We start from the raw sequence: 22017 nt of genomic DNA on the forward strand, positions 1-22017 counted from the left end.
ATAGTGGATGCCTTGGTGATTATTTTCCAGACATCGCTGGATTCCGGGGAAGTGCCAGAAGATTGGAAAGCGGCTAATGTTACGCCATTGTTTAAGAAGGGTGCCAGGCAAAAGGCGGGGAATTATAGGCCGGTTAGTTTAACATCTGTTGTAGGTAAAATGTTAGAATCCGTCATCAAGGAGGAAATAGCGAGGCATCTTGAGGGGAATTGCTTGATAGAGCAGACGCAGCACGGTTTCGTTAAGGGGAAGTTGTGTCTGACAAATTTACTGGAGTTCTATGAGGATGTGTCTAGGGCGGTGGATAGAGGAGAGCCGGTGGATGTGGTCTTGATTTTCAGAAGGCGTTTGACAAGGTACGTCACAAGAGGTTATTGCAGAAGGTCAGGGGACATGGAGTTGGGGATAGGGTGTTAGCGTGGATAGAGGACTGGTTGTCAAATAGGAGGCAGAGAGTGGGGGTCAATGGGTGCTATTCGGATTGGCGGTTGGTGACTAGCGGAGTGCCCCAGGGGTCGGTGCTGGGGCCTCAGCTATTTACCATTTATATAGATGATCTGGAGGAGGGAACCGAGTGTATGGTGTCGAAATTTGCTGATGACACCAAGATTGGTGGAACGGCAAATTGCGTGGAGGGTGTGGAGAGTCTGCAGAAGGATCTAGATAGGCTGGGCGAATGGGCCAGGAACTGGCAAATGGAATTTAATGTTGGCAAGTGCGAGGTGGTCCACTTTGGTAGGAATAATAGTTGGAAGGATTATTACTTACGTGGAGACAAACTGCAGCAGGCGACGGTGCAGAGGGACCTCGGGGTCCTTGTGCATGAGTCGCAAAAACCCAGCTTGCAGGTACAGCAGGTGGTCAGGAAGGCGAATGGGATGCTGGCCTCCCTACTTTTATATTCAATCCCTCTCGCTATGGTCTTGCTGCAGCTGTATAGGGCATTGGTGAGGCCGCAGCTAGAGTACTGTGTGCAGTTTTGGGTGCCGTACTTACGCAAGGATATTTTGGCCTTGGAGGGCGTGCAGAGGAGGTTTACTAGGCTGATGCCAGAGTTGAGGGGGTTGAGCTATGAGGAGAGGCTGAATAAACTAGGCTTGTACTCGTTAGAGTTTAGAAGAATGAGGGGAGATCTCATTGAGACGTACAAGATGATGAATGGGATGGATAGGATAGAGGTGGAGAGACTCTTCCCGCTCAGAAAGGACAGTAGGACTAGGGGGCACAGCCTCAAGATAAAGGGGGGGCGGTTTAAAACGGAGTTGAGGAAGAACTTCTTCACTCAAAGGGTGGTGAATCTCTGGAATTCTCTGCCCGTTGAAGTGGTGGAGGCTACCTCGCTAAATATTTTTAAGATGCTGGTTGATGGGTTTTTGATAAGAGAGGGGATTAAGGGTTATGGGGAGAGGGCGGGAATGTGGAACTGAGCCACGACAGATCAGCCATGATCTTATTGAATGGCGGGGCGGGCTTGAAGGGCCAGATGGCCTACTCCTGCTCCTATTTCTTATGTTCTTATGTTTATGTTCTTAAATTCTCCCTTAGTGTACCCGAACAGGCGTCAGAGTGTGGCAATTAGGGGATTTTTAAAGTAACTTCATTACAGTGTTAATGTAAGCCTACTTGTCACACCAATAAATAAACGTAAACTTAAAAGACGCATTAGTATTGTTAAATCATTGGTCATAACCTTGTTGGCCCATCATTTCCAGAATAATTCAAAATGCTTCAGGTTTGATAAAATTTAGTTTTGCAAATATTAATGATTCAAGAACTCTGTGCATAGTGTGAACATGGTAACATTTCTGCAGTATTTCATACAATCTGTTAGGTAATGCCAGGCAATTGTCAGCACAGACAAAGCAGTCATAATGGCCTGCAGTGGAATGATTCTTAACTGCTGGCTTGAGAAATGGTTTGATTTTCATGTTCCAATTTTGTCTTTCAAGTTTGCACCATCTTTGAAATACTAATTGGCACTACAGATAGTGATACTGTTAAATCTTTATTCCACATTCAATTACTGGTTACTGGGGAAGAGCTCTTCAGATGTATTTCTGATACAAACTCTTCAAAGCAAATTTATTAGATTTAAATTTAAATATAGAATAAGGCTGATAGCAAATAAGTTGCCTGTCAGTTTCCTGTATTTCCTTATATTCCTGACAGAATAGATCCAGAAAACTGGATAGTTATAATTTTCATCATGATTACGGAAATATTTTTTGTTACCTATTTATTCTGCATGGAAGAGTCCATTTATCACAATGGTGTAGATTTTCGAACTTCACTGCTTGGGTGCCAACCTGAAAGCACTTTATCGGGCCTGTTTTAAAACAGAAAAATAAGCAACTTCTGTAAAGGGCAGATAATCTGCCCAAGGAGGCAGATTCTTTTTTTTTGTACAGAGCTCGCCTTTAATAATGGTGCCCCAATCTTAAAAAAAAAACTTGATGACAGGACAGCTCCATCAATATACTGCAGTGGGACCTGCCCCTTGGATTTTTATTTCTAAGTTGCTAGCAGTAATGCGGGAAAAGCCATTGTTTGGGCCGGCAGCTATAACACTGCTTTTCCAGCCCGCTATGACACATTATCTCAAAGAAGGAAAATTCCACCCAGTGAATTTTTCCTGGCATACGCGGCCTCAGTGTCCTTCATGATGCACAGCAAATACTGCTATGTTGACCTTGTCACCAGCTCCAGGCTGGAAGGATACATTGCCATCGAAATTGTGAGCAACAAAGACCTTGATGGTCCCAGCAGTTCTGTCCTCTTGCTGGCTTGTTGCTGTAGATCGGTGTTGAGGTGATACCACAATTATGTGATCACCTTTTCTTGTGACCGAGAACATTTTATAGCTGTCTGGTTGTTGCTTTGCATGAATTATGTACAGCATATTAATTTGGACAAATTTTCACACGTTTGGATCTCATAACTATTATATAATGGATACAAAAGATAGAATTTAAATCTGCGTGTATATATCTATATCCATTTAATTTTCACAAAGTACTGGTTTTGGAAAACAAAATAGGAAAAAAACTTGTCCAAGTATCTTGGAATTTCAGAAAAGATCAACGTCATACAAATTGAAAAACAGTAACACCTATAAAAAGATCAGGCTACCTTTATCCTGGCAGTAGGATCCATGTATTTTTGGAAAAAATGTTTCTGATGATCAGTCAGGTTATATTTGTATTTCATTGGCTGAGTATACCACAGCAATTATTACAGTGTAGGAAAATAGGTAGCATTAAGTAATAGCAAGACTAGAGATGTGGTTTACAGATGGCAGATTGACTCTCCACATATGTATGAAACCATCATTGCTAAAAATAACATAGCTAAATATGATTTGGCATTATTTGGTGAAATTTTCAATTACAGCTACGGGTTGCTACAGGCATTATTTGACAATTGTATGCCTTTTTAATCTGTTACAGTACTGATGATTTGAAATGTTATCTTGATTAACACTATCACTACTTTACATCTATCCGCGTTATTAAAATTAAACATTCAAATTTATCCTGTAGGAAATATTCATCTTAATATTTGAAATCATTGCAGTATTAAGCAAACTATTCTCTAACTTTTACTACCGTAAATTGAGACACATCACAAAAAAAGTTGTAACATCTAATTACTTCAGATCAGTTTAAGTGGACATCTTTTGTTTCAGCGGTAAAGATAATTGCCCACTTAAGTGAACTATTTTTAAAAATTTTGTTAACGTGCAGAAGTGGACCTGTAGCTGAAGATTACTTTGACTTGAACATAACACACGAGAAGAAAAAATATACAACTTGCTTCCATTGTGTCAACGCAGTCTCTCTCCCTGCCATTGAAATCAGTGCTACTATTTCAGTAAGCAAGTGGTCAATTTGTGGAGCAGGCTTCCAAGGGAACTGGTGGAAGCAATTTGTATTGATGCATCCTATTGCAAATGAGATACTGTCTGAAATAAATCTAACATTTTAGGATAGAGTACTGTGAACAGTTTTGATCCCCTTATCTCAGGAAAGATAAACTGGCATTGAAGGCAGTCTAGAGAAGGTTCATCGGGTTGATTCCAGGTAAGGAGGACTTTCTTATGAGGAGACTTTGAGTAGGATGGGTGTATTCATTGGAGTATAGAAAAATGAGAGGTGACCTGAAATGTGGGCAGTTGACAGTTAAGCGCTGAGAGGCTGTTTCGCCTTTAGGGAGAGTTTGTGATCAGAGGGCATGATTTCAGAGTGAGAAGTCACCCATTTAAAACAGAGATGAGGAGGGATTCTTCTCTCAGAAGATGGTGATTCTGTGGAATTCTTTCTTGCAGAAGACTATAGAGGCTGGGTCATTGAGAATGTTCAAGGCTGGAATAGATAGATTTTTAATCAGTAAAGGATTGAAGGGTTATGTGGAAAAGGCGGGAACGTGGAGTTGAGTATTATCATATCAGATCAGTTTTGGTTTTATTCGGCCAGAGTGATGGGCTGAATGCCTATTTCTGCTCTTGCATCTCATGGTCTTGTGTGAGTAAAGATTGAACAGTATTTTGTAATAACATGAGGTTGAAGGGTTTTTTTTTAGCAAAAAAGTGCTGATATCAGATTTGAGAAGTCGGGTAGGGGGGTTGGGAGGTGGTTTCAGTACCTGAAGAGAAAAATTGCACTTATATGATTATTACTAATGATCTTGGCATCCCATGTACTTTATAGCCAACGGAGTACTTCTAATGTAGAATCAATATTGTAATGTATGAAACGTGACAGCCAATTTGTGCACAGCAAGATCCCAACATCTGCATTCTGATCAATAATAATAGATGAGACTTTTATAAATAACACATGGTTTGTGACAGCTCTGGAAAATTCTGCAGACATTTTGTAAGCCTTCGCCTTATGAATTAACAGTGGTAAATCGACTTGTGCATCAGCAACAGATGTATTATAGCAATGTTAGGACAATGCAAATAAAATTAACATGTGAAAACTATTCTAAACAATTAAAGAACATTATAAACACACTCATTTAGTCTTTTCCTGTGATGTCTTCGCTGCTCCATTCTTTTTTTTCAGCTTTTTATTACTGACATACCCTGCACTACTTAATACAATTCAGAAGAGATGTTGAATCCAAAAGTGAAATGGTGACGGCGCCCTTTCTCTTGACCAAATTAATTTAAAATAAGAACATAAGAAATAGGAGCAGGAGTAGGCCATCTGGCCCTTCGAGCCTGCCCCGCCATTCAATAAGATCATGGCTGATCTGTCGTGTCTCAGTTCCACATTCCCGCCCTCTCCCCATAACCCTTAATCCCCTCTCTTATCAAAAACCCATCAACCAGCATCTTAAAAATATTTAGCGAGGTAGCCTCCACCACTTCAACGGGCAAAGAATTCCAGAGATTCACCACCCTTTGAGTGAAGAAATTCTTCCTCAACTCCGTTCTAAACCACCCCCCCTTTATCTTGAGGCTGTGCCCCCTAGTCCTACTGTCCTTTCTGAGCGGGAAGAGTCTCTCCACCTCTATCCTATCCATCCCATTCATCATCTTATACGTCTCAATGAGATCTCCCCTCATTCTTCTAAACTCTAACGAGTACAAGCCTAGTTTATTCAGCCTCTCCTCATAGCTCAACCCCCTCAACTCCGGCATCAGCCTAGTAAACCTCCTCTGCACTCCCTCCAAGGCCAAAATATCCTTGCGTAAGTACGGCGCCCAAAACTGCACACAGTACTCCAGCTGCGGCCTCACCAATGCCCTATATAGCCGCAGCAAGACCTCCCTACTTTTATATTCAATCCCCCTCGCTATGAAGGCCAGCATCCCATTCGCCTTCCTGACCACCTGCTGTACCTGCAAGCTGGGTTTTTGCGACTCATGCACAAGGACCCCAAGGTCCCTCTGCACCGTCGCCTGCTGCAGTTTTTCTCCACATAAGTAATAGTCCTTCCTACCATTATTCCTACCAAAGTGGACCACCTCACACTTGCCAACATTAAATTCCATTTGCCAGTTCCTGGCCCATTCGCCCAGCCTATCTAGATTCTTCTGTAGACTCTCCACACCCTCCGCGCAATTTGCCGTTCCACCAATCTTGGTGTCATCAGCAAATTTCGACACCATACACTCGGTTCCCTCCTCCAGATCATCTATATAAATGGTAAATAGCTGAAGCCCCAGCACCGACCCCTGGGGCACTCCACTAGTCACCAACCGCCAATCCGAATAGCACCCATTGACCCCCACTCTCTGCCTCCTATTTGACAACCAGTCCTCTATCCACGCTAACACCCTATCCCCAACTCCATGTCCCCTGACCTTCTGCAATAACCTCTTGTGAGGTACTTTGTCAAACGCCTTCTGAAAATCAAGAAAGACCACATCCACTGGCTCTCCTCTATCCACCGCCCTAGACACATCCTCATAGAACTCCAGTAAATTTGTCAGACACGACTTCCCCTTAACGAAACCGTGCTGCGTCTGCTCTATCAAGCAATTCCCCTCAAGATGCCTCGCTATTTCCTCCTTGATGACGGATTCTAACATTTTACTTACAACAGACGTTAAACTAACCGGCCTATAATTCCCCACCTTTTGCCTGGCACCCTTCTTAAACAACGGCGTAACATTAGCCGCTTTCCAATCTTCCGGCACTTCCCCGGAATCCAGCGACATCTGGAAAATAATCACCAAGGCATCCACTATCACCTCCGCCATTTCTTTCAGAACCCTCGGATGCATTCCATCCGGTCCTGGGGACTTGTCCACAATCAGCCCCTCCAGTCTGTCGAGCACTGCCTCTCTAGTAACAGTAATGTTATTGAGACCCTCCAGTCCTACCACCTTTCCATCTCTAACACCCGGCAAATTATTCACGTCCTCCTCTGTGAAGACTGAAACAAAAAAGTTATTCAAGACCTCAGCCATTTCTCCATCCCTACCACTAAGTCCCCCTTCTCATCCTCTAAGGGTCCAACGTTCACCCTAGCCAGCCTCTTCCTTTTTATATACTTATAAAAACTCTTGCTATCCTTTTTTATATTAAGCGCTAGCCCAGCTTCATAGTTTCTCCTACCCTTCTTTATCAACTTCTTTGTCAATCTTTGTTGACATTTAAAATAAGTACAACTAGGTGTTGATTCAATACCATTGTTCTCTATCTGCCAAGTTTACTAACCTCATTATAGTGAACAATATGATGAAATATTGCTGATTATATTTTCCTCCTGAAGCATTTAAGTTCTTCCTGATCTCCCTTCTGCTTCGAACTTAGAAAATCATCCTGAAGTTGAGTTAAAATAATGAGGTTTGCATTTGGAATAGTTAGGGATTCTGCAATGCCATTTACTGAACCCACCTAATTAGGTTCAGTAAATTTCCCTTAAAGGCACATTGAGCATTCAGACCATGGAGTTCCAATTTGTCTTTCATGGCAAGTTGAAATTGCTGTAAAGAAATTTAGCATATCAGTAACAAATCCATTCATTACACAAATAGAAGGCTTGTGAATACTCTTCAGGTGTCAGAGGTCTGCAGCAAGAAAAATTGTGATATCCTGAATATGCTGCTCTCTTTGAGCATCCTGTATAGATTACGCTGATAAGTGTGATGTTGTACTCGTTGTGCTATTACATAACATATATACAGGAATTCTCCTGCAACACTTGCTTTCACAACATTTTTCATGTCAAACTATACACTAAAAATGTAAATGAAATTTGTGTGAGTTATGTTTTCAGATGAAACAACACCATTCTGTTCTTTTTTTGCTATTATTAATGTGTTTAAACCAAAAAGCTATTCATGTTTTAAGCAATCTTGAAACTGGGGTCCCACATCTCATTTTTTTTTAAACTTTGAGAATGCAGGATTTAATTCATTTCTCACAGGCCTGCCAGATTGATCTCTCTTCAACACTGGTCACAATCATAGAACAGATGAGTTAACATAAAACCTAAGAAATAGGGACAGAAGTAGGCCATATGGCCCCTAGAACACCCCCCCATCAGTCAATAAGGCAATGACTGACCTTCTACCCGAAATTTGCATGCTGTATCCTCGTTCCATTGGTGTATAAACATCTATTAATCGCTGTCTTGAATATGCTCTGACGTAGAGATGCCGGTGTTGAACTGGGGTAAGCAGTTACCCCAGCTTATCTCAGTCCAACGCCAGCATCTCTACATCATGGCTACCACTGAATACGCTCAACAACAGAGCATTTATAGTCCTATGAGATAGAGAGCACCAAAGATTCATAACCTCTGAATAAAGAAATATTTGCCTCATTTCATTTCCACGTGTCAAGTTCTCCCTGGGCCTATGATCCCAAGTTCTAGAATGCCCATCAGGAGGAACAGCCTCTCAGTATCTTCCCTGTCAAGTTCCTTCAGAATTTCATATATTTCAATGGGACCATCTCTCATTCCTCTAAATTCCAGATAATACAAGCCCATTCTACTCAATATTTCCTCATAAGACAATTCCCTCATTCAGAAATTGGCCTACCAAAGCTTCATTGTACTTTTTCCAAAGAAATAATACCCTCCTTTAGGAGACAAGACCAAAACTGTACACAGTATTCTAAGTGTGATTACATCAATGCTCTATATAATTGCAGCAAGACTTCCTTAAGCTTGAATTGCAATCCACTGCAATAGATGTCATCAGTTGTTCTCCTGATTGTTTTACCTGCATGTTATGTTATTTTTAGTTTCAAGTTAATACGATTCCAAAGTACCATGCATCCTAATTGAAGCAGTGTTAGTTTTTGAGAGTTTTAAATGTAATGTGCCAAAAACACAAACTGGTCTCCTTTATAATTTGCCTTGTATAGAACAAGTGAATTAGATTTCTACACCAAAATCTGAAAAAGTCCATGGGAAATGTTTTTAAAAATCTAATGTAAGGCTTAGTTATCACTTTATATGCACATAGAAAGTTAATTTATCACAAAGAATTACACATGAAAATATAAGCATTTTAACTTTTAGCAAATATGTGGACACTGGCTATCCATGGTGTAAAGTAAAAAATTAAGTGTAGCATTATATTTAAATTTAACTTCACAGAAGTTACCAAGCCATGTAGTCAAGTAAACTTGTGTATTTTGTTTCCTAGTTTGTGGAGACATTCATGGTCAGTTCTTTGACCTGATGAAGCTCTTTGAAGTGGGTGGGTCACCAGCCACTACTCGCTACCTCTTTCTGGGAGATTATGTGGACAGGGGCTACTTCAGTATTGAGGCAAGTACTCTGTGTGTAGAAAGCGTTGAATAGTGTGGAATTTGTTATTCACACATAGACACACATTTATTTCAGAAATGAATATGTTTTTTTAATAGAATTTTAAGTCATTTGTAAAATATATAGATTTAAAATTGTTTCAGGTACATTTACTGTATTGAGAAAACATGGCCTAATTTATGTGCAGGCCATTAATTTGTGCATGTTATATTTTTAGATGAAGCAACACCATTCTGTCCTTTCTTTGGTATTATTAATGTGTTTAATCCAAAAAAAACTATGCTTGATTTTACATTCAAGTAAAAGTTACATGGTAACAGCCACGTTTCTAAATCATTAAAAAAGACCCATGGTACATCTAACCTAACTCTCAATGATCGTTTCTTGATACATCCCTAACAACACTGAACTTTAGGTTGACAGCACTCAAATTCACCTTTGAAATGGATCAGTTCAAGAAGTTTCCTTTTCTTGACATGCTAGTTGAGAAACCTATGAATAGGTTCTCTACTACTGCCTACCGCAATACTACCTTCTGCAGTCAAAATATATGTTAGGATTCCTATAGCTCCACATGCTTTAAGATTGGCCTTATTAACAACTTCATAAAGAGGGCCTTAGCCATTTGCTTACCATACAAGCTTGATGCTGTGAGAAGATGCACCAAAGCTGTTGCACAGGATAATGACTACCTTGACCAGATAATTGCTCTCTGTATGTTGCCCAAACTCATGAATGAACCTGAGTCCATCACATTTAGAACCAAAAGTGCCCAGTCTACCTCAAATTACTGTGGAGAGGTAAGATTTCTTAACAGTCTGAGCAAGAGGGAAAGCTAGTTGTTTCATGGAACTAATATACAGTAGCAAAACAAGTGGTATTCTCCACTAACCAGATGCTGCCTCAAGTCAGAAAGACATTCTGCCTATCACAATGATTGAATAGTGTGGTATATGAATTTCAGTGCCAGTGGTGTCAATCGTCTAGACCATATGTCCCAATGTCTGACTGGTGGATCTTATCAAATAGCATAGCCCTTTAGCTGTTCCCAATTGGCAGAGTACTGACTACTCAACCGAGCCATGCTTGCAAAATTCAAAATAGTGTCCAACATTAGATGTGATTCCATGACTGTACAACACTTACTGAACAATTCTGAGTGTGCTGAGAATTATGCTAACAACCAGTTTAGGATTACCAGGCAGGCTCACAGTGTGGCTCACTTACAATTGCCTGAAGCTTCACATATTCATATGCAGGACCCTGTCTCTGCAAACAGATAGATTCGTCCAGGGGGTGTGCTTTTGCCAATTAAATAAAAACATTTCCTTGCTGCAGTCAGCATAGCAACATCTCAACCAATCAGAGTCCACTGATGGGCTGTCAGCAAAAATAAGACAAAGAAACCTTCCAGATTGCTGCAAAGATATAAAGCTGATATCTCGAGCAGTTAGATTGTCATAAAATCCCAATAAAGTCATTGAATTACTGATCCCTACAGTGCAGAAGGAGGCCTTTCAGCCCATCAAATCTGCACCGACTCTCTCAAAGAGTCTCTTATCCAGGCCTGTCCCCTCCACCCTATTCCTGTAACCCTTCCATATTTACTGTGGCTAAATGGTCTAACCTACACATCTCTGGAGAATCTGAAGGAACCCCAGCAGACAAAGGGAGAGTATGAAAACTCTACACTGTCACCTAAGACCAGAATCAAATTTGGGTCCCTGGTGCTGTGAGGCATCAATGCTAATCACTGTGCCACCATGCTGCCCTAAAACTGAAGTCAATCACTTTCACCTGGCTGAGGATTTAAGTGGCTGCAGTCCAACACTACGTGGTTGACTAGCCAGTACAAAGAACAACCCAGCACGGGAAACAGGCCCTTCGGCCCAACGAGCCCGCGCCGCCGCATCACCCTACACCTATTCTACCCTGCGTGTCTACGAATGGAACCCCTAACTTAGCCAGATTCAGGGGAGAATAGTGTCAATTTGGTAAACCAATCAGCCTAAGAGCACATCTTTGGGGTGTGGGAGGAAACCGGAGCGCCCGGAGGAAACCCACGCAACCACAGGGAGAATGCACAAACTCCCACAGACACAGGCCCAAATCCATGTATCTGCACAGCCAGCAGTGCTAGTCACCGAGCTGTTGCGGCGCCCGTCTACCGGTCCAGGATCAAGCACACACACCGACACGAAGTACTAGGCCACTCCTGGAACCAGTGAAGTGACCTGGCAAGCCAATAATTATAAATAATCACTTCAAAGTTTTGTAATAAAAATAAGTTTAGATAGACAAAAATTATGAGAGTTCAGACCAGGTGAACTTACAGAACTTCTTCAATTACACCTCGTACTTGAGTTCTGGAAAGATGTTTCACAGACTGACTGTGCAACAGCCTGACACAGACTCCCTGAGCATCTCTATCCTCAACCAAGATTGATCTCAGCATACGCATGCAAAAGAATATCTTTTGGTTTCACCATTGACCAGAAGCTTAACTGGACTAATACTGTCAACAGTAGGAGCATTAGGCTATGACAGAAGCTGAGTTGTCTGGCTCAATCAATATTGTAGTGGAATAATTACTGATCTTCTGGATAGGTACAGCACCAGGAACACTCAAGAAAAAAGAACAGCACAGGACAAAGCAGGACTTCATCAGTTCCCCTGTCCCTGGTCTTAATATCCTCCCTGCCACTAGCACTGTTTTGACTGCAGTATCCATGATCATATGCAATCCACTGCATCAACTAACCAACGCTACTCGAACAGCATATGTCAAAAAAAATTATACTTATATAGTACCTCTAATATAATAAAACATCCCAAAGTGCTTCACAGCATTAGAAAACTGAATATGAAACCAAGCTACCTAAGGAGATATTAGCAAATGGCCAAAAGCTTGGTCAAGATTTATGGAATGATTTAAAGGAGGAAGTCAAGGTGGAAAAATGGAGAGAGAGAATTCCAGAGCTTGCAGCATACTAAGCAGCGATCGGCATGACCGCCAACGGTAGAACAATTATAATTGGAAATGCACTAAAGGCCAAAATTAGAAGAGTGCAGGTATCTCAGAGGTTTGAGGGGTTGGAAGAGATTCCAGAGATGGACAGGGGATTGGGAGGTCATGGAGGAATTTTAAAACAAGGATGCGAATATTAAAATCAAGAGATTGTTTGACCCAGAGCCAGTGTAATTCAGTGAGCACAAGGATGATAGGTTAATCAAGACATGGACAGCTGAGTTCTGGATGAGTTTAAGGTTATGAAGAGTAGAATGTGGGAACCCAGCCAATAATGTGTTGGAATAGCCAAATCCGGAGATAATAAAAGCATGGATGCAGGTCTCAGCAACAGCTGATCAGAGATGGGGAAAGTCGGGCAATATTACAGAGATGGAAATAGGCAGACTTAGCAATACCACAACTGTAAGAGAACAAAAGTTCACCCTGATTCAAAATGTTGGCTGTATTTCCTCTCCACAGATACTGGCAGATCTGCTGAGTTTCTCTAGCATTTTTTGTTTTTCTCAAAGATTGACAGCTCATCTTAGGATCATATATGACACCAAGTTTGCAAACAGACTGGCGCAATCTCAGGCTGCTGCCAAGGGAGGAATGGTGTTGCTAACTAGGGAACTGACTTTGGAGAGGTGACCAAAGACAATGGTTTCAGTGTTGTCATTGGAATCTCTTCTGCCAAAAAGGATAAGAGCCGCAATTTCATGGTGACACAAATATCTCCAAGCTTTCCTCCGAATCTCACAGGATCCTGACTTGCAAATATGTCACCGTACCTTCATTGTTTTTGGGTCATTGTTCTGAAATTTCACCTATCTAACACAAGCACAAGGACTGCAGCTGCTCAAGGAGGAGACCTACTACTGCTGCTGCCTTGGGATTCAAGAAATGGATAATACATGTGGTTCTGTCAGTTATGCGTACAACTCGTGAAGATCATTTTTTAAAAATGTTTGCACACATTTGTATGCCTTTTTTATTCTAGATTATAGCAGCCAAAATGTTGCTGATATATTAAGGCAATTTTGAAATTCAGTTACAATAATTTAGCAACAACTGTTTTGGACATATTTTCTATCATATTATCCCCCCAAAAAATTTTAAAATTGCCTACCTGCACATAATGATTGAAACTGTGTCACTGTGTTGCAGCTTAACAACCAAAAGACAAAATACAAATTGAAATGCTTTTGTTATGACACCTATCATTGCGGACAGTGTGCAATGGATCTAATATTTATGATTGCAAACTACTGACCTAGGAGACTGCACCTTTCACAATGACAGATAGGCACTATGTTTCTTTACTACATTGAAAATTACTTAAATTATGTGGGTTGCCTATCTTATCTTCATAGTGCACATGTCATTGAAGAAATGGATGCTGTAAAAGATACTTGGATTTAAAATGTAGTTTCCATTTTAATGCTTTATTACCAATTGCATGTTTGTTAAATGGTATTTATAGCAATGTAACCTTTGATAAAGAAACTTTGTTGAATATTATATGACAAAATATGAGAATTATAAAAATTACAGTCAACACCTAGTAATTAGGATTAAGAAAAGCTGGTGTGTTGACTGACATTGGAAGCATGGGTTGTTTATTGTCATAGTTTTTAAGTATTTTTTTAAAAATTATACTTCTTTATTACCATCCTAAAATTAATTTCTAAATTATTTGTTTTTATACAGTGTGTTTTATATCTGTGGTCATTGAAAATTCTGTATCCAAAGACATTGTTTTTACTCCGTGGAAACCATGAGTGTAGACATTTGACAGAATATTTCACTTTCAAACAAGAATGTAAGTACCTGTACACTGCAATGAATGTTTTCAGCTAAAATTGGAAGTTGTGGAATTGAAGCCAAATCATTGGCCAGGTTGGGAAATAGATTAAGGGACAGGTGACAGAGGATCAGAATAATGGGAAGGATTTGTATTGGTAGGATGTGACCAGTGCTGTCACACATGGACCTGTGTTGGGCATACCTATTCACCATGTTTATAATGACATAGATGATGTGATAGAAAGTTACATATCCAAATTTACCAATCTCACAAAGATAGGTGGTGTTGAGTCATAGCATAGCTATAACACAGAAAGGGTCTATTTTTCCTCTTGTGTGCATGAGGCTCTCTACAAGAGCTGCTTAACTAGTCCCAAATTTTCTCTGAAAATTTGGAGAATTTGCAGTTTGCCTGGACCTTACTGTTCACTCCAGAAGTCAAACAGCAAACTGACTATAAGATCAACAGCTTATTAATTAAAGGAACTCAAGTCTTGATAGGGTGGCTTTGGGTTGACTAACAAGGTCTCTTCTTGAAACCTATTGGCTGGAATTGTCCGGCTGTTCACGTCAGCAGGACTTTCTGATCCCGGTCCCGATGCACCCCCACTGTGGAAAGTGCTGCCTCCCGCTGCAAGAAGCAAGCCATGGAGCCACCAGAAAATGCCCCCATTGTATTTTACAGCACACAGTGGTCAGGCCATTAATATCATATTGGTGCCTTTCTCCATAGTTCAGTGGGCAGACATCTCAACTACTAAGCCATTGTGTTGGCTTGGCTGGAATGTTTATGTGATGCAAGGGGTGTTGCATTCCAGGCAGTGTGAGATGTTAGCTTTTGCACACTTTCAAATTCAGAAACTAGCATGTGATGAGCTGGAGCCATCTTATCAGCCCAGCAATTGTCCATTTTATAAAACAGAAGAAAAAAAAATTATAAAGCAGCCTGGCTGATGGAAACAAGTACATGTTCTTCTTGCCGTCTTAACTCCATTGCACACAATGTTATTTCTGGAAAATGTAAAGGCAAATTAGGTAAAATATTAACTAGGATGCAAATTGGTTGAATTTTACGGTGGATGGACATTATGCAATTACAAGATGTTATTTGTACATGTAATATACTAAAATCAACATGGAACTTATCTCCTCAGGTAAAATCAAGTATTCGGAACAGATATACGATGCATGTATGGAAGCTTTTGACTGTCTTCCTCTTGCTGCACTGATGAACCAACAGTTTCTTTGTGTACATGGAGGCCTTTCCCCTGAAATACACACCTTGGATGACATAAAAAAGGCGAGTTCTTCAATGTTATGGTTTAATATTTTATAAGGTGATGGAATTAAGTGAAGCATCCAATGATGCTTGCCATTCCATGGAAAATCCATGAACGCTATTTCTCTGTCTCCACAGATGCAGCCTGACATGCTCAGTTTTTCCAGCATTTTCTGTTATTATTAATAATCTACCCAACTGAACCTTGGATCTATTCAATAGCCCAGCTCCCCCTGCTTCATAGGATAGAGAATTACAAAGATTAACAACTCTCTGAGAGAAGAAATTCCTCCAAATCCCCACCTTAAATGTGAGATACCTTATGTTGGAACTGTGTCCCTAGTTCTAGATACCCATACAAGGAGAAACATTCTCTCAGATTTAAACATGTCAAACTCCCTCAGAATCTTATGTTTCAATAAGATCATCTCTCATTCTTCTGAATATAGCAACCTGTTCAGCCCTTCATTATAAAAGAACTCCTTCATTCCAGGAGTCAGACCAACGTACTGTCTTGAAACCAATACAAGTCTATCCTCCCTTGAGTATGGAGATTACAATTATAGGCAGTGCTAAGATATTGCCTCAGCGATGTTTTATATACTTGTAGCAAGACTTTCCTACTTTTACAACGCATTCCCCTCGCAATACAGACCAACATTGCTTTCCTAATCAATTGCTGTACCTTCATGTTGTCTTTTTATGATTCAGTAAGTAATCTGTACCAGAACTTTTTGCAGTCTCTCTCCGTTTAAATACTGTTCAGCTTTCCATCCTTCCCAACAAAGTAGATAATCTCACGTTTTCCCCCATTTTACTCCACCTGCCAGTTTTTTTGTCCACTCACTTAACCTGTCTGTATCCCCTTGCATATTTTTTTGTCCTCTTCACAACCTGCTTTCCCACTTATCTTTCTTTCATCAACAAATTTGGCAATGGTAAACTCTGTCCCTTCATTCAAGTTATTAATATAGATTTTATATAGTGCCAATCCCTGTGGCACTCCACTAGTTAGGGTCTGCCAACTTGAAAATGACCCATGTATCCTGTCAGTAAGCCAATCTTATTTCCATGACGATATATTTGCCTCAACACCATCAGCTCTTATATATCATCCTTTTATGTAACACCCAAGTGAATGCTTTTGGAAATCTAAATGTGCTTCATCTATTGGTAACCATTATCTACTTGCTTGTTGCATTCTCAAAAAACACTAATGAAAAATTAAACATGATTTCCCTTTCGTGCAATGAAGCAGAGTCAACATAGTTTTGTTTACAATTTTTTAAATGTCCTCCTCTTACTTCCTCAATAATGGATTCCAGTATTTACTCAGTGACAAGCATTAGGCTAACTGCCCTGTAGTTCCTATTCTCTGTCTCCGTTCCTTTGTTGAATAACTGTTAACTTGTGTGAGAGGGAGCAGGTGTGAGTTGGAATGTGTGTGAGAGGGAGCTTGTACGAGAGGGGCATGTGTGTGAATGACTGAGGAAGCTTGTGTGTGAATGAGCATGTGCTTGAGCATGTGCAAGCAAACATTGTGCATGAGCAAGCATATTCGAGTCAGCAAGGGCACAAGTGAGAGAAAATGAATGATCATGCATGAGAGAGCGAGAGTGCATGTGTGCTTGTGCATGAACATGGCTCGCTTCCAATATCAGTTCACATTAGCCCTCATCTCCACACACCAATACATTTGCACCAACTCACACTGTGGATGTAGCGGAGGGCCAGTGAGTTAGCAACCTTGAGACTGGGAATGAACTAGACAAATACAATTTGATTCTCTTGCTCTGAAATTGTCTTTTTTTTCTAATTTTTAAAAAAAATTATCAATTTGTTGCGCCGGCGTTGATTTAGTTTTTTGCTCAGCAAGATGTTTTTCTCCTTCTTCAACCTTTCATTGAAATCCATCTTTAATGTTGCACCAACCTTTATCTTTCTGAAATTTGTTCATCGGTTCCTTGAGTGGGAAAGGATTTAAAATCTGGCCCTCCACACAAAACGGTTGGAGAAGCCTGATCTAATGGAACTATCAATAATAATAATAAATATCATTAACCACAATAGAACCATTACCAACTGCAATTGTACAATAGAAAATAAATGAGAACATTGCTTAAGATCAGAAATTGTTAAATTTAGTGTTGAGTCAGGCAGCAAGTCTGTTCAATGTGAGTACAAGCTCAACTAGGCAGAGGAGGGTGGTGTTGCCGAATGATTTTATTTTAGCCCACATGAATGGTCTTTTGAGGGATGGAGCTGCAGAATGCTTGCATATCCATTGTATATAGCCATTTTTCCTCAAAAAAGATGTGTGCAGGAGTTATTTTAAAATTATTTTAGACTTGCTTTAGTCTTTGCTTTGTAGGACAGCCTCATGCTAGGTTATAAATCCAAAGTCAAAGGAGAGATAATTAATACACAAAATGGGAGGCAGTTTCTCTCAGAAATTGAACAATAGTTGATTCATCAGCAAGTATGCAGATTTAGAAAGCACTTTGAAACTGGGAGACCAATTGATTTCTTCTGTCAGAGTTGAAAAATTTTAAATTAGTCAGAAAAAAGGCAGTCACATAAGCATAGTGCTGTATGTAGATTCCATAAAAATTAGATGTCGAAACTCCTCATAGGCACAAAACACCACTGATTTTGTGAAATTATCACTGGTGTTTTTCAGCCTTTAAACACCTTTCAAGCATTCCAGTTTAATGAGACAAACAGGGACAGGAGTTGACTCTTAATTAATCCAACGATCGCTTTTTATCTAACACTTTAGATACCAACTCAAACTTAAACAGTTGCAACTCTTAATTCTTTTATCAAACTTTAACTCTTAACTAAAACACTAAATTTAACTGAACTTTAACTCTTAACTGAACATTAATTTTAGCTGATCTTTAACTCTTAACTGAACATTAATTTCAGTTCTTTAACTTAAAATAGATACTACGGAATTTAGGAAAGACCTTGGCCAAGAAATATCCCCGATGTGGAATCTATCTTCTCTCTCAAGAATCCTTCAGGGCACACTTCTTACAATGGCGAATCCCTGTAGAGTTGTCATTGGCAAACAAAGGACCGCACATGTCTTTAATCTACAAATTCTTCACTTGCTTCCAGAAAAATCTCTGTCATTCAGCCAATTCTGTAACCAGAAAACGATCACATGGCTCATACAACCAATGAAATTACCTCTAAATGATGCCATTATGCTTAGTTCAAATTGCACGTCCCTTGCATAACGGCAATAAAATTCGATGCCACTGTCCCTACTGGAAGGTAAACAACTTCCCATATTTGGTCAACACAGAAAACTTCAGACCAGTTTCCAGACCAGATCGCTGACTCAGAGTAACTTTACGACCTGCATCTGGTTTTAATTATAAGTTGATCAAAAATCCTAGCATCCTTTACTCTCAGCCAGAATAGCTATTTTAAAACCATTATTGTTGTTAAGATCATTGTTGTAGTTATTCTTTCTCCATCTACACTGGCATTCCCTAATTCATCATGCAGGCTTTATTAACATTTTAGGTTGAAATTCTTAACAATTTTCAATCTTCATTGACAAAAGTAATTCATTTAGTTCTGGTCATTCCATCTACAACGAAACATATGCAATAGGTTTTGAATTCTTTGTCACTGGACTGCCTCGTTTTCTACCTCTTTCATCATATGCCTAGATATGATTTGTTTATGGTGTCATTAGAAACATTTCTTTGCCTTTCCTGAAAACAATACTGAATTCATACTTTTGAAGATGTAACTGGACCCAAAAAGATCAAGAGATATTAAATTATTTTTCACAAAGGCTTCAAGTGGTTTGCAATCACATTCTATACAATTATGACATATAATTATCTCAGACTCTCTTGTGTGGCAGGCCTTTAGTTTCTTAGATGAGTTTTTAGTTGAAATAAAAACCTTGAAAAAGTCATCTATGAGGTTTTTTGTAGTTGAATTTCCAGAAGGTTGGTTCTCGGTTGAACTTGAAGTTGGAACAAATTTTCAGTCTATTGCTGTTTATTACCTTGGCTGCTTCATTTGAGTGCAATGACTTTCTGATGGTGCCTTTGTTTCAGAACAGCTCCTACTGTTGTTTTAAAAGCAGGCATCAAACATGGCTGTTATCCATGCCACCTGTTACAAATCCAAAGTCCTTTTGTACATAAGCAGGGTGTGTTAGACCAATAAGCATCCTATATTTTGTCTTTTCATACCTTGAGAGTTTGAGACAGCCAAGAGTTTTGTATTGGAATGATAGGCCTTCACAGTATAAAGAAAGGTTGATGGGATACATTTCACACTTGCTAACACCCATTGTATTTCAATGTGTTTTTTGTCCCTTGTGAAACATGGGCTCCATTTTACCATTTTGATTCTGTGCCGAATCTGGGCGTAGTACACATCTGACCTTGAAATCCATTTTGCAGCACGGCCTTACGCTTTCAGCCGGCTCCAGTCTGATCCACAGGCAGGGCTTAGCGCTGCCGGAACAATCGGCGCTCTGAACTGCGCGTGCGCAGTTAGAAAAAAATTTGAAAATGCGCACCCGGGTTGGGGAAAAAAAAAGCAGAAAGCAGAGAGAGTGGCTCTCTGACACAGATCATCCTCTGGGGGTGGGGGCGGGGGCGGGGTGGTGGGGGAGGCAGATTCAGACTTTTATTTTACATGTTGCTTACAGCGCGGATCTGGAGTAGACCAGAAGAAGGTAAAGTGGGATTTGGTGGGAGAGTTGGGCACGCAGTTCATTAAATTGATTTAATTGCAAAATGGGCACAAATTGTTGGTAAAATCGGGCCCATGGAAGCAATTGGCTGAAAAATCCCAAAGTCTGTAGGTTTTGAGATGGGTGGACTTCACAAGTAGTCGTGATGTTCCTTCACTCATGTCCATATTTAACCAGGTATTGACTGCTGGCTCTACTGTCTACAGTTCAAATGTCAAAAGTCACATGGTATGCTATAGCCATTTTAACAGCTTTTGTGCTAATTTTTTAAAACATAGCTTTAATATTTGAAATATATTCATGCCCCTACTGGGCATGACAATCCTTATTGTCAGGGACCAAATGTTTGTGCTGTCTTACTACACATGATCAGTGTGTTTTACATGGAAATAGATATGGTTTTCTTACCCTTGGAGTGAGTATTCCAACTAAGTATTTCAGTAGCAAGCTTTTCTGAGTTTGAAAATGAAGAAGGTTATTTATTCTCACACACTTACTCCAAATGAAATGCAGCATCACATGTACTCATTCTCACACACACAAGTATTAGATACAGATAAAGGGCTTGCACTTTTATAGATGACTGATATCTTAATCTCTGGTTTATGAATTCTGTTCGCCCACATGGCAGGCCTGGAGTTTCTTGGATTGTTTTATTGATTTAAAGTTGAAGGGAGAGTTTTGTAAAGCAAAGGTTCACAGCAAGTTGAAAGTCTAATAGAGAGAAGTTTGTTTTTCAAATGAACTTTGAACAATCCTTCTCATTTTCAAGGCATTAATTATGTTGCCTGATTGATGACTTGCAGCTGGTTCATTGTCTGACCTTCTAACCAACTGATGACTGAGGCCGCATTGCAAACAGCTCTTAGCTGATTGTAAAATATGTCTGCCCCATGTGGCCTTTCACAGGTACAAGTCCCTTTCCTAATAACTGATGGTTTTTATGTCGATTTCACATCCTGTGTTATGGGTTAATACCTCTGAAGGTTTGGGACAGTCGTCAGGATACAATAGTACAATGATAGGAGCTATTCGTTTCCATCTGCCAACCTGAGTTTTGATATTTCCTTATATCAACTATGAGACATGTAGTGGGACAGTCTGCTAACTCCATAGTCATTTGTATTGGCCCATCCTTAAACAAAGAGATGTTTGAATTTCCTAGATGGCTTTGTAATGTCTATATTTATTTAGGTATTCAAATATAATTCACTTTTGTATGTAACTCAACGGCTAAAAGTCATGTGTAAAGTAGCTGTTATTTTAACAGCTTGTTTTATCCAGGTTTAAAAAAATTGACAAAATCCATAATATACTGGACGTAACATTAATTATGCTGCAATATCAACGTGATAGTCCTTAAGAGGTGATGATATTTAAGTTTATTTATTAGTGTCACGAGTAGGCTTACATTAACATTGCAATGAAGTCACTGTGAAAATCCCCTAGTCGCCGCACTGTGGCGTCTGTTTGGGTACACTGAGGGAGAATTTAGCATGACCAATGCATCTAACCAGCATGTCTTTTGGACTGTGGAAGGAAACTGGATCAACCAGAGGAAACCCACGCAGGCACGGAGAGAACTTGCAGACTCCGCACAGACAGTGACCCAAACTAGGAACCAATCCAGGTCTCTGGTGCTGTGAGGCAGCAGTGCAAGCCACTGGTTACTGTGATGCTCACATACTTATGCTAGTGTCAACTTTTACTTTATCGATCACAATTTGAGAAATAGTTAGTGTTTCAGATCTATGACTGTCATCAGAAAGTTCTGATGAAAGATCACAGACCTGAAACTCTCTTTCTTCCACCACAGGTGCTGAGTGTTGAAAGCATGTTCTGTATCTTCCAGATGGTTTAGGCAAAAGGCATAGGGGTTATTTTAACCCAAGGGTAAAAACAACCACTGTACGGGTCTAATGTTAATAAGGCATACGTGCTTGAAAGTCT

At 40.0% G+C, this 22017-nt stretch overlaps 1 protein-coding gene across 4 annotated transcripts in view; it reads left to right on the forward strand.

Annotated features, from left to right (window-relative positions):
- ppp3ca (protein phosphatase 3, catalytic subunit, alpha isozyme) overlaps window positions 1–22017 on the forward strand; it is a 325439-nt gene that overhangs the window by 219461 nt on the left and 83961 nt on the right. For all 4 annotated transcript variants that reach the window (XM_080201555.1, XM_080201556.1, XM_080201557.1 and 1 more), the window contains 3 exons: window positions 9116–9240; window positions 13961–14072; window positions 15211–15356. In XM_080201555.1, the coding sequence (XP_080057681.1) occupies window positions 9116–9240; window positions 13961–14072; window positions 15211–15356 (383 nt within the window). The remainder of the gene's footprint in view (window positions 1–9115; window positions 9241–13960; window positions 14073–15210; window positions 15357–22017) is intronic.

This window comes from Carcharhinus amblyrhynchos, chromosome 13 (genome assembly GCF_965287045.1).
Source record: "Carcharhinus amblyrhynchos chromosome 13, sCarAmb.v2.hapA, whole genome shotgun sequence".
Taxonomy (NCBI): domain Eukaryota; kingdom Metazoa; phylum Chordata; class Chondrichthyes; order Carcharhiniformes; family Carcharhinidae; genus Carcharhinus; species Carcharhinus amblyrhynchos.